The sequence below is a fragment of the Cnephaeus nilssonii genome, assembly GCF_951640355.1.
Source record: "Cnephaeus nilssonii genome assembly, chromosome: 6".
NCBI classification, from domain to species: domain Eukaryota; kingdom Metazoa; phylum Chordata; class Mammalia; order Chiroptera; family Vespertilionidae; genus Cnephaeus; species Cnephaeus nilssonii.
Genome location: NC_137077.1, coordinates 19514375 through 19527339, shown reverse-complemented (window position 1 = coordinate 19527339; position 12965 = coordinate 19514375). Strand labels below are relative to the sequence as shown.

At 49.6% G+C, this 12965-nt stretch overlaps 1 protein-coding gene across 2 annotated transcripts in view; it reads right to left on the bottom strand.

Moving 5' to 3' along the window:
• Positions 1 to 8677, bottom strand: part of NTF3 (neurotrophin 3) — a 72910-nt gene extending 64233 nt beyond the window's left edge. Inside the window, exon 1 of one of the 2 annotated variants that reach the window (XM_079775221.1) lies at positions 8663 to 8677. In XM_079775221.1, the coding sequence (XP_079631347.1) occupies positions 8663 to 8674 (12 nt within the window). In that variant the 5' untranslated portion in view covers positions 8675 to 8677. Of the gene's footprint in view, positions 1 to 6869; positions 7004 to 8662 lie in introns of those variants that run through there. The other variant, XM_079775220.1, reaches the window with a different exon arrangement.
• Positions 8678 to 12965: the final 4288 nt, after the last annotated feature.

Here is a 12965-nt window from a genome sequence, read left to right as displayed (position 1 = left end):
GAAGACACCACAGAATGCAGAAAACAGAATCTGACTGGCAGGTGATGGACTTGGGATGGCCACAGGCTTCAGGACAGAAAGCCAGCACACCAATACCTAGTTGCATCACTGTAAACATATCCCTTAACTTCATGTAACCTCAGTCTCCTCATCTGTAAATGAGATTATTTTGGGCATTGAGATAATGCCATACACTATTTGTAATCATGTCTGAAACTCAGTAAGGACTCAAATATTAATTGCAATTATCATCATCATCAATCATCTTAAAGATGGGTTCTTATCTTAGTCAGAAATACTAACACTAAGAGGCATTCACATGGAAGCTAGATGATTAATTAGCATCAGGCCTACCAGAAAGCCAAGCACAACCTCTTCCAGCTCTGTATACACTGTGCAGGCTAAGCCAACTTTGTGAACATTCTTGGCCAAAACAAAACACTATGGAATATTCTTTGCATGACTTTCTGCCTTTGACTCAGCCATTCCCCAAAGATATAAACAGGAGCTCATTTAGGGTGTGCCAAGATGTACCTCAAGTAAGACCTACTAGCACTGATTGAGCAGAAGGATAGGGCTACTGTGGAATCCTAGGGTGGTAGAGTTGGAATGGGACTTTGAAATCTTCTAATTCAAGCCCTTCATTTACAGATGTGTAAATCAAGGGCTGGAGAGAACATCCAGGATAACACAACAGCTGATTAGTGACGGAGCTCAGTTCCAAACCTGGTCTCCCACTTCCAAGTCAGCAGGTTTTCTGCTGCCCTGTGCTGCTTAAGGTCACCTTGGCCTGGCATCGTTTGAGGTCAGCAAGCTACTTCCAGCTCTGGCCTTGAATGAGCAAGAACTTTCCTCCTTTCAAAAATCCCTTACTGAACAAAACCATAAAAAATGTGGGGCTCAACAAATGTCTTTTCTGGAGATGCTACTAAAAAGTGAACAACAACAACAACAACAGACCCCACCTAATTTCACTTCAAAATCTGTTCTTCTCTTCTCCAGCTCAACCAGCTATTGTCAGAGATTTGTCCTGTGAGGATGTCCAGAGACACAGATAGCCTCTGGTGGCTCTCAGTTAAGATCACTTGAAAAAGACCAGGACACAGATGAGGACAGGAAACAGCCAATGCATTCTGACCACCATGTACTCTCTAGCCTCCTGATATTCTGGACTAAAAGGCTGAGTTATGGAAAACTATCAACAATAATAAAAAAAATACTTTAGATCTTTGGCCACCTACATGTGCTTTCACAGGTTTTAAAGTGAGTCCTCTGAAAGGTTTCCTTTGTCCAACCTTGATCTTAATAGAAATCTGTCCAGGCAAGAATGAAGTACTATGTACACTGGCCTCCTATTTCTTAAGAGCTCATACATCCTCCATCCCCCTATACAAATGAGCTGAAGGAAGTTGTTTCTGACTTTTTCCACAAGCTGGCCCTTCTGTAAGAAGCAATATGATGACGGTTCCATCTGAGCCAGGCACCATCTACCTGCCACCCATACCATTCCCTCCCTATGAATGCCTCCTGCATTCATAGGGCCACTCCTGTGCTCAGGTGTCCCCAGCTCATGTACACACATCCCATGTTCTCCTTTCACTCTGCACACGCCTGTCCACGCACAAAGTACATCCACAGACCTTATCAGCAGCACCACTCTGGGCTTAGGCTTGTCTCCAGTAAAAGATTTGGTCCTTCTCCAACAAACTCAATTTTAAATAAAACTAAATCTAAAACCCTAGCAACGGTCATTAGTTCAACCCACTGCTAGAAACTGCCTGCCTCATTAAAGAGTAAAAGAGCAGCTGGTGAGTCTTGAAGCCCATCGGTGGGTTTTAAAGATCTTCAGTGCCGGCCTGTCTCCCCTTCTCTCACTTCAGCCAACATGTGGATTTACATTCCCTTCGGTTGGGATGGGAATAACTATTCAGGAAAAGGTCTGGAGAAGCCTGGAGCAGAAGCTGCCTGCTCAATTAGTCGTCCTGAATGGAGGGGAAGAGGAGAGGCCTGAACATCTGATACATCTGGGAGTGGAATTGCAGAGATGGGAAATGTTATGTAATTAGACTCTGCTGGCCTGTCCCGCCTGGGGAATGTGAGACCCATCAGCAGTGACCTCTTCCAATCAACTTAATTGGCCCAATCTCGCCAAGAAAAGCAACAGAATTGGTTTAGTGCCTCATGGAAATAGCTTAGCTCCTGACTATTTATGGCCACTGAACTCAAGGATGGGAGCCTGACTCTGAGCCAGGAGTCGACAGCATGTGCTGACTTCTGGGAGGACTCGGAGGCTTCAGTGGGTTTCCTTGCCCCTCTGCCTCCATTTTTGTCTCTGGGGAGAGTGGCTGTACCAGCTTGCTGCACTGTGTGCACGCCATCCCACATATCTACAGGCTCTTGCCTGCCAAGGACCCACAGTTCAGAGGAAAACAGACCTTCACAGCAACCCAGGATGGATGGGCTTTGCTCCTCTTTTATTCAAATACACCAAGGACAACGATCATTTTCTCTCTTCTCAAAGTCACATTAATTGTGGCCTCGTGGTCTGCACAGCTCATGTTAAAGAACAGGACAATATCTGTTTCTGATCATTAATAACATTGATTTTTGGACCACCTTTCTTCTGAAGAGTTCAGAGACCTTTTATGAATACAGATTTCCATCAATTATCACCTAGGTTTGACTGCCTCCATTTTATGGATGAGTAAACTAAGGCAGTTAAAGAAAGTTCTGCTTACACAGTGGGTGAACAGTAGACATGCAGAGGGCATTGAGACTATTTTACCAACTTGCACTATCAGGGGGAAGAGGTACAGATCCTGTTTTTACAAGTTCACATACACATGGCACCTGTATTCAATTGGACTTCATCTCTGAGTATAGCTTTGTACTCCTAAACACACCAAGCTTTGACTGGGAGAAGAGGCATCACAGGCATTGCCATTTTTATAAAAGGAGAAACAGAACAGAGGATCAGAAAGATGGGAAAACTTTCCTAAAGCCACACTGCTCCAAAGTGGCAGAGTGGGACTAGAAACCAGACATTCCCAATGGGGTGTCTTCCACCCCCATCACACCATCTTCAGAAATATCTGCCACCAGATCTTCTGACCAATGGCCAAACCCTACATTAATTCTCTCTCATGTGGATGCATTGCCCCTAAAAATAAACTGAATCTCAAAATGGCACAGCTATAAATTCATGAATTCAAAAATGTCGTGAGTCAAATAAAGTCCCCCCAATATGTGCTCTCACACAATTAGGACCTAATGAAGTTCCCTGTCACCTGGTCCAGACAAGCAAGTATGTGCAGCCAAAGTGCGCCACTCGCCCTGATGCAGCCACCCCACTAGCTCTCACAGGGTGTGAACCCAACCACCTTCACGTTCCCCTCACTTCCCAGAGGCTCCAAAGCCTGCAGCTCTTCTATGCCTTTTTTTACTTAAGATGCACATCTGAGCATCTTTCCTTAGATACACAGAATTCCTCCAAAAACATATACCCACTCCCTCACAAGAGCCAGAATCTACACTCCTCCTATTTGCTTGGCTAGCTTTTTCCCAGTTACTTTACTCCAGACACACACACACACACACACACACACACACACACACACACACGTTAGCTTTACCCAGAAAACATCAATATTAACAAACATTCAACCCTCATCTTCCCTGATCAAAGCTTCACCCTTCTCCAGCTTCACATATCAAGTTTGTTCCTGCTAGCAAGTAGGCATTACACACTTATAAACTCATCACTCCATTGCATCAGGACCCTCATCTGACCTGGATGGAGGCAACCCCACCCCAGTTCCCAGCTCCCACCCACTACAAGAAACAGTAACATGCTTCAGCTCCCTCCCCAACACACAAAACTATACATCATCCCTATCTTTATGCCCTCTTTTTACAAAACCACAGATATATTTCAAGTCAGCGTCCCTTTGGCCCCCAAGATCCATAAACATCTCTAGAAACTGAATTATAGTTCTCGAAGAAACCTCAACTAGCATCGAGCTCGCTTCGTTCCTCCTGGCAAAAGTGCAGCAGTCAGCTGAGCTCCAAGAAGGAATTTTTCCAGGGCACTGTGCCATGGCCCAGTACCCAGCAATGAGCTGAGCATCCAGTAGTCATTCCATAAATTTTAATTGATAATCAATAACAATTGGTGACAGTAAATTCCTCTATTAAATACGAAATTCATTATACAACATAATACAGCATGCATCTCTGCCACTAGGCATGCCAAGTATATTCTTCCACTCACTCCAACCCTGTGTGTGCATCCTCCCTGATCCCCACAAGGTGCCAACACACAGGACTTTTCCCCTTAAATGAACATCCCTCATTCTAAGCCCTCTCCAATTCCCTCCTTTCTTGGGAGCTGGGGAGGGAATGAAAGCAAAAACCAACTCAGCATCCTTCCCTGATCAGTCTCTCCATAATGTGTCTGAGCCCACACTCTTATATCCCCCCCCATGATCCAATGCCATCCCAGCCAGTTTTCCCAGTGCACACTCATAAAGTTCACACTCTGCTCTTCTCAGATAATCTTTTCCCGCCTCCACACATACCCCTTCGGTAATCCTCAGGCACCCAACCTTCCACACACATCCACCTTTCACTCCCACACACAGCCTAGCCGCCCTCCCACGCCACACCCACTCCATGTGTCTGTGCAGGCATACACATGCCATCTGTCTTCAACACACTGTACCTCTCCTCCTGCTCCGACACCCTTCCCAGGCACAGATTTCTCATTAGCTACACCTATGTTCCCACCTGCTCTCCTATCCTGCCAGTCAAGCATATCCCCATCTTACAGACTCCTCAGAAACACCTCCATGTAACATAGGGCAGGGTGGAGCTCCTGCTCTCCCCTCCTCCTCCCCCCTCCCCCCGCCCGGCAACACACCCTCAGGCAGAAACTTTCTAAAAACCTCCTTCTCTGACCAAGCAGAGCACCCAAGGGTCCAGATCTAACCTCCACAGGAAAGCAGACCCATCAAAGTATCAAATCCTCCACTTCCAGCTACAATACAGTCCTCACCAACCCACTCCCTTCTGCAACACGCCCCCCCCCCCAATCTTTCCACTTTCCTTCAATACTATTCACAGAGCCTGTTTTCATCTCCCCCCCCATGCCCAAAGCCAGGTCTCTGTGTTTGAGTCCCAAGTAGAGGCTGCTGGATTTTATCCCCTGAATTCCACCGCTCAACTTTCTTTGTGCAACTTGTCAGGAAGGAATTGGGGGCCAGCCGGCCAGACGGGGGACAGACTGGAGGATTTCTGAGCTTTGTGCAAGCAGAACCTACGGAAAAATTCCCTCCATGTTACAACTGTCTCCCGTCCTGACATTCAGGGCCGAGGGTTTAGATGTTTTTCTTGCTCTCGGTTCTGCAGGGTGGGAGAGCGCACCTCTTTATTAAAAAGCAGGCCGTCCGGCACATTCTGTAATCATCTGAGTTGCAAACATCAGACTCCAGGACTGACACCCACCCCTCTGAGCCCCCGCCCCCAGCTCTGCACACACATAAACAAGTCCGCGGGCTCTGCAGCTCTGAGCCTAGCGCTCAGGCTGCGTCTGGGCAGCTGCCTCCACTCAGACTCTGAACCTGCCGCCCTGCCGCCAGAGGTCGAGGGGAGGCGGTCAGGTTCAGGTTCCGTGTTTCCTCCAGCTGAAATCCCGACCCCCACCCCCGAGCCAGGGATCCACACGAGTGGGCGAAGGGCTCTCAGTTCCGTGCATTTGAAGCCCAGACGAGGAACGCAGCAGCCAAACTCCCCCAAAGAAGCAGCGCACCCACTCGCGCCCGAAAGCAACTAGCAGAGTCCCCTCCCCCACCCGGCCCCTCTTTCCCTGAACTCTCAACTCCCAAGCATCCCACATTTCATTAGGATTATTAGTAGAGCTCAGGGATAATGGAGCGAGTTGGACCATTGTGGGTCTTTTTAAGTCCGACCTAGCTCCGCCGGTCCCCGCGCCTCCCAACCTTTCCACACCTCCGCCTCAATTTCCTAGAGCTGGCTGGGAGAAACGCTCAGGATTTCCCCAGGGATGCACGGTCCTCTGTGCCCCCAGCTCCTCCGCCGGGTCCCAGCTGCGCGGGCCGCGCGGAGCTCCAACATCTGCTCAGACACCCAGGGTGGGGTAGCCGCGGGGTGGGCGCTGGCCACGACCTGCCCCGGGCGCAGCGTCGTTTCTGAGGAAAGCTGCCCGAAGAAGCAGGGGGACTCTCCAGAGCAGGTATGCTGCGTCGGGCGAGGAGTCTCAACTCCCCAAACTGGGAAGCGACCCTCCAGGTCCGGTGCTCCGAGCCTCCTCCCCCAGCCCACGTCCGGGCCCCGCTAGCCGAGCGTGCGGAGCGCGCTAAGAGCCGGGCGCGGGGGGCGTGCCGGGGAGTGGCGGCGGCACCTCGCCCCCGGCCTGACCGGGATCCGTTGGGCACCCCCCTTTTGTTACAGGATGCACCGGGAGCCCTCTCTGCAGGAGCACATGCGTGTGTTGGGGAAGGGGTGGTGGCGGTCCTGCTGAATCCCTTCCCTGCCCTTCCGTCGCCCCCATTTCCCCTCGCCTCCGCCCTTCGTTTTCAATCCGCGTCCCTTAAACCTGATCACTTTCCCAGACGTCGGACATCCGAGGGACGAACGAGAGGAGGGGAGAGGGAAAGGAGAGAGAGTTGTGTTTGCGCCTGGGGCCCGGGCAAACTTCGGGGAAGGCACAAGCCCGGGAAAGTGAGGTAGTGCGGCTCGATGGGGGTGGGGCGGGGTGCGGAGTTGGGTACCCGGCGCCACGCCACTGTGAAAACCCCCACTAGGCCCCCAAGCCCCGAACCTGCCCACCCAACGTGCCCGCCTCCCCTTACCGTGGCAGAAGTAACCATGGCATCCGTGTGACTGTTTCCAGAGACGTCGACATGAAGAGAAAGGTGGGCGCAAGCTTGGTCATTCAAAGTCTCCCCCACCCCGCCGCCGCCACTCCCCAGCAGTGGGGGGAGAAAAAAGGAGAAAGAAAGGAAAGGGAGGAAAGTAGTTGCTCCGGGCTCTCTCGTGGGGCCGCGCGCGGAGCTGTTCGGTAGAGAGAGGAGCCTTCAACTCTGAGTCCCGTGAACATAATCTGCGCGGTTATAACCAGCCAACCCGGCCAGATGGCTCCGCGCTCAGCGCCTTAACCCCTTGCGCGCCGCGTGTCCCGCCCCCGCGCCCGGCTGGTCTTGCGCCCTGCCGGCCTGCGCCCCAGCGCCCCTCCGACTTGGGTCTGGGGGCCCGTGGGAGGACCGGGCCATTCCTCCTAGCCCCTCTTAGAGAAAAAACCCCAAAACTTCTAGGTGAGGAGTCTGCTTCAGACTCCCCTTGATTTCCCTTTTAGAAACCCAGGGGTGGAAAACGAAATATTCACCTTTTCACTGCATTTTACATGTGAATGTCTCCAGCCTGTCTTATTAGTTCCTTTTCTTAAACAAGTCTTTTTGCTCTCCCTTTTTTTTTCTTTCTTTTTTTTCTTTTTAATATTTTCCTTACTAGGCAGAAGGGCCTTTCTTGCCCCTTTCCTCTGGGCGGCTTGGGTCTAATGTGTAAACTCCTCCTCCAAACCTTAGACCCTTCCAGCTCCAGATCTCTCCCCACCCCCTATCTAGCCCACCCGTCACTCCTTCCCCACCCCACAGCATGAACACGCCCAAGGACCATCGCACCCCGGCGAACTCGCTGCTTGGGGGGACGGTACGCGGGGCTCCTTGCAAGCGGTCAAGGGAGATCAAGTCAGAGAAGTACTTGGGGGAGAAAGGGCCGAGGGTCTGGGGAACCGAGGGTGCGCTTGTGTGAGGAGGTGCGTGACGTGAAGGGAGTGGGGGATGGATCGGAGCCTCCCATTTCGCCCAGGCTCCAACTTCTCCTCAGCCCCCTTTTTTCCCCAAACTAGGATCCGGCCCTGCAGCCGAGCGCCCGCCCAGCAGCCACCAGTCTGCACGCGCAGACAGCGCGGGAAGCAGAAAACGCGAGAGACACACAGACCTCCTCGGGGACCTCCGAAAGTAGTGCCGCGCACTTCCCCACCCGCAGGTTTTTCGAAGAATGGGACGGGGAGGGGGCAGAATCTCCTATTTCGAGATCATTTTAGCTGCCCACTAGACCCCACTTGTTCTGACCGTTCTCTCTAAATTTACCGAGCTCGGTCATCTTGCTTTCACCCATTTGCCATAGAGAAAGTGGAGAGGAAAGTGTCCCTTAGGGGTCAAGGGGAAATCCTGCTCCCCTCCTATCCCGCTCCCGCGTCGTGGGGTGGCGGACCTCATCTCTGAACCCCCCTCCACTCCCTAGCTATCTCAGCCACTCCTCACTCCATCTCTGGCCAGGACCTTTAGACTCACGCGCCTTGGGGACTGGGGAGAAGGGCGGGGGGGGGGGGGGGGGAGGAAATGAGTATGTCCCCCGTCTCCTCCCTGCCCTGCCATTCCAGGGGTCTAATAAACAGCCCACTCAATGTTTCAGCTAGGGTCCGGGTTCAAAACATCCACATTTATTTGACTTTTGGGGGGAAACTTGGTCACCCACTGAGAAGAAGCACTGATCCTATCAGGCCGAACCCCAGGTAGAGAGAAGCTGCGGAGAGACAGGAAGGGGTGGGGAGCCTGGGGGCTGCGTACTGGATAGATTGTACCTGCCTCATCATTATTCTGGCCGGCGGACGCGGCCACGTCGAAAACAGCTAGAAGCGCCCAGGGAGGCCCAGGGGCGGTCCCTCCCGCGGTCCCCGGGAAGAACAGGGTCCTCTTTCAGTGCCTCCCTCGTGCCGAAATGTCCAAGTCCTCCTCCAGGCCAGGAGAGGTGCCGAGCTGTTCCCCACACCTGGCGCGCGGTACCGTGCTGGGTCGATTGGGCGTGCTCAGTAGGGTTCTGGTTTTCTCCCTGGGCTCTGGCCCGCCTCCTTGCCCTCCCCCACTTCTCGCACTTGCTCTCGCCCCCCCCCCCGCCCCCTTCCCCCGCCCTTCACCCCAGCCAGCTTTCAAAGGAGAGATTCAGGCCCCGGTTTCAGCTCCACTGGCCAAGTTCTAGGGTCTCCTCCTGTAACCCAGAGATAGCAAGGAAAGAGGTGGTCGGCTCCCGCTGCAGTGAGGAATGGGTTAAAAACATGTGAGGGCTGATCGCCCTGCAGCTTGTCGGTCACAGGCAGTCTGGAGAGAAGAGGGGAAGGGCGGGGGGGGGGGGGGGGGGGCAAACTTGAATTTGAAAAATCAGAAGGAAAAAAAAAAAGAAAAAAGAAGAGAAGGCAGCAGTGAGTTTAAGACCCGAATTTGTGAATTTGTTCGGCGGATGCCGGATGCCCGTCCCTGACTGGCCGCCTCACTTTGCCAGGCCGAGGCGATCACAGGAGGAGTTTGTATTGTTTCCCAACTCCAGAGGGTTTTGTCTTGAGCTGGTGGGTCTGCCTTTGCGTGCAATCAGCACGCCTTGTAATATGAGAGGTGACACCTTAATCTTGCCAAATATGTGCGTTGCCTTTGGGGGCTGGGGGAAGGAGGGAGGGGCTGAGGGAAGGAGAGAGGAAGAGTGAGCGAACCGGGCGGAGCCGAGGGTGAAAGACCCACTTTCTTCACTTTACCCCAAATGGACAGCCACTCGCCCTTTCCTTTGTGGGAGACATTTTTCAAGCAACCTCTCCTGAGCAGGCACAATGCCATTTTCTTTACGGTTTCCCTTTCTACTTCAGAGCAAAAGGTTCTCTTCTCCCTCTAAGGAAGACAAGGGACCCACACCCAGGTCTCCTTTTGGGCTTTCAAGAGGGCATCCAGGTGATAAGAAGAGGGTGCCAGAAAGGTGTATTTTTTTTAAAAGACAGAATAAAAAAATTATTGTATGTAATAGGGAGTCCTTTTGGAACTGCTGAACGTTGTGACTTGTAAGGCAGTCTGATTTTCTAAATAGAGAAAGAACTTAGCGGTATAGATAGTTAAAGCAAAGAACAGAACTGGGAAGTAAGCTGGTGAGTTCATGCCTGACAGGCAGTGCTGGGTATGGAAATTCATCCATAACTAGGTTGTTGTTGTTTTTATTTTTTTATTAGCTAGGCAATCAGCTCCCTCCAAATTGACTCTGTGGCCATGGCCTTGGATCTGTTGACTGTATTTGTGGGCCCCTGAATCTTCTTTTACCCCTGCTGCATCTGAATATAAGGCTCTGACTCCTGAAAGCGGTTTGTGAGAGCAGAAACCAGATCTAGAGTTTGAAAGCCCCTTTTCAAACTCTCTCCTAAAGCAAATTTGTAGAGCTTGTGTTCTGCCCACCCTTATCTTTTGCAATAGCACCACTCTGTGGTTGAAGCATTGAACAGAAACATAATGGAAATGGAATGAAATATGCCTTTACCTTCTGAAAACAGCATCAATCTACTCAATGTTTCAGTTAAGTGGACTGTGTGCTGGGGGCAGTACCGACATGTGGTTTACTCATTGTGACATGTTGACCCAGGAAATAAGAGAATTGGGCCAAATGGCCTCCAAGGACCCTTTCCTCTGTGACTATATGCAGCAAAGACAAGCCTAGTGATTTCCGCTAACCCTAACTCTAACCCAGCCTAGAATATTTGTCTTATCATTGTTTTTCTCTTTCCTGTCTTTGAGATTGCTAAGCTATTCTCCACACCTTAGCTGAGCCTAAAATATTTGCAAGTTGCCTCCTCTGCTGCTGGAGGGCACTGTGGAGAAGTTTGGCGCAGTGATTTCGGCTACTTTCTCTTCCCCTACCTCATCCATCCCCACCCCCAGTCACCCAGACAGCTGCCTGAGTGCTGCTGGAGCCTGAGAGTCTATATTTCTGAAACAATTAAAGTGAATGCAAAAGGTGTTTGCTTAGGGACTGGGGACTTAAGGGTCAGGAAGGGCTTCTTGCTACCTTGCCTCCTGGCATTCAAAAGATGCCTGGCTGCCCACCCCATTACTACACACATATTAAGTGCAGCATTACTAACCAACAGTCACACCAGCTATCATGCCAATTAGCAACTCCACCCAAATGCCCTCAAAGGTCATGTGTGAGGCATTATTCTTTTTTTTTTTCCAAACTGGGTGCAATTGTCCACGGACACTAAGTGACTTGTCTATGTTTACTCAGCAAGCCCAGTCTTCACTAAAAGTTTTATCATCTCCAGAAAGCACAGCTTTGCTGTTATCAGCATCACTCTCTAAAGAGAGCAGGGACACTAGACAGCACAGTCTCTCAGCCTCTGTATCCCCACTGCATTGAATAGTTGAGAAAGCTGAGGCTCCAGCCTCTCCATGACTTTCCCCAGGGAAACAGTGACAGATCAGGAACCAGAACTCATTGAAAGAGTGGACTTTGGAGTCTTACAAACCTGGGTCCCACACTGCCTTCTTCACCTAGTAGTGTGTGTCTTTAAACAGGTCCCTGGACTTCACAGAAGCCAACTGTAAATGGCAGAAACAATGCCAACATCATAGGAGGATTGTGAGAACTGAATGAACTCATTTATTTAAAAATTCAGCACAGTGCCTGGCACCCTGTAAGCTTTAACTCCCAACCTAATAGTCCTTAAACTGAAAACACTGCCACCCCATTGGTATGGTGTGGGAGCTCAGCCTTTAGAAAAAAAACAAAACTTGACTCTGGAATGACCTATTTGTTACTTGTAAATCATTAAACGTTTCACTAATGTAACTTCCTGGTTATGTATTTTCCCCTTTGGACAAAGACAGAAAGAAATTAGTAGAATGAAATAGTGGATGTATTTAGAATTCATAAAGATTCCTAATGTGGACCTCAAAGAGCATGGAAGACATAGTCGAAGGATTTCAAAATCTCATCTTATTCATTCTTTGCCTCTAAGGCAGAGCCACCTCATCATTTAAAAGGAAATTCCACCATGTCCTTCAACTCTTAACAGATTGCCTGGTATATTATTGGTTTGTTTTTATTGCTAATTATGTTCTAGGGCTTACATTGAACAATATAACGAATTACATTGAACAACGGTGGATCAACTCATTTTGTGAAATGGCATACATATTTATAATTATGTCTCAAGAAATTACCCATAATGATAGAGGGAAGGTATGTATTCCTACCACACAGGTGGATATAGAAATCATAATAAAGTCTCCCATTTCACTAGTCATGACATGAATTCCTAACCACCCTATAAATTAACTTTATGCTGCACCAAACTCTACTCATAAAAAAATGACATTAAGGTTTCCTAGGTAACTAATGCATTTCCAAAGGGAATAAGCCTCAAGAGACAAAGAGGGCAGGGAAAAGGGTGGGGAAGTAAAGAAAAAGAAAAAAAACCATTAGATTAGACCCATGTGACATAAACAAAATATTTCATGGGGAAGAACTCATAAAATTTTACTACCTGGGTTCGATATAGATATGGTAATGCCATTAATTCCATCTTCAGACAATAAAATACTCCCTAGGTCATCCCTCTCATCACATATACCAGCATTTCATATTTCAGGTTCAGATTTACAAATGCTGAGAGTAATCAGTCCCTTCCAAGCCTCGGCTGAGCTGTGTCCACTCACCAGCGAGCTGTTTCTTGAGCCTTACACAGTTGTATTTAGATATAACCAAATGAGATGAACATGAAAAACAGGATCAATTAGGATGTCTTAAAGTATGTAGATGTTTTTGATTTGAGAGACTCTTAGACCCTTGGACAGGTCTGTTAGCATCAGGAGAAGGCTGCGACTCAAGGGTTGAACTAAGAAGGTCCAGGCAGCCTTTTCACTGTGTCTTCCTTCATCTGGGAAGTGTTGGAATGTTAAACATTGAATGCTGAGGAGGAAGTAAAAGATTGAAGGTGGAGCTTAGGCTTCAATTTATACTGTAAGAGTAACTGTGAAAGGTGATGCGATCCAGAGAACCAGGGAGTTGGAGCCTGGTAGGAGGAAAACGGAGAGCTAGCCTTGTCACTGCCTTGGGAGCTAGGAAAATTGCTGAAC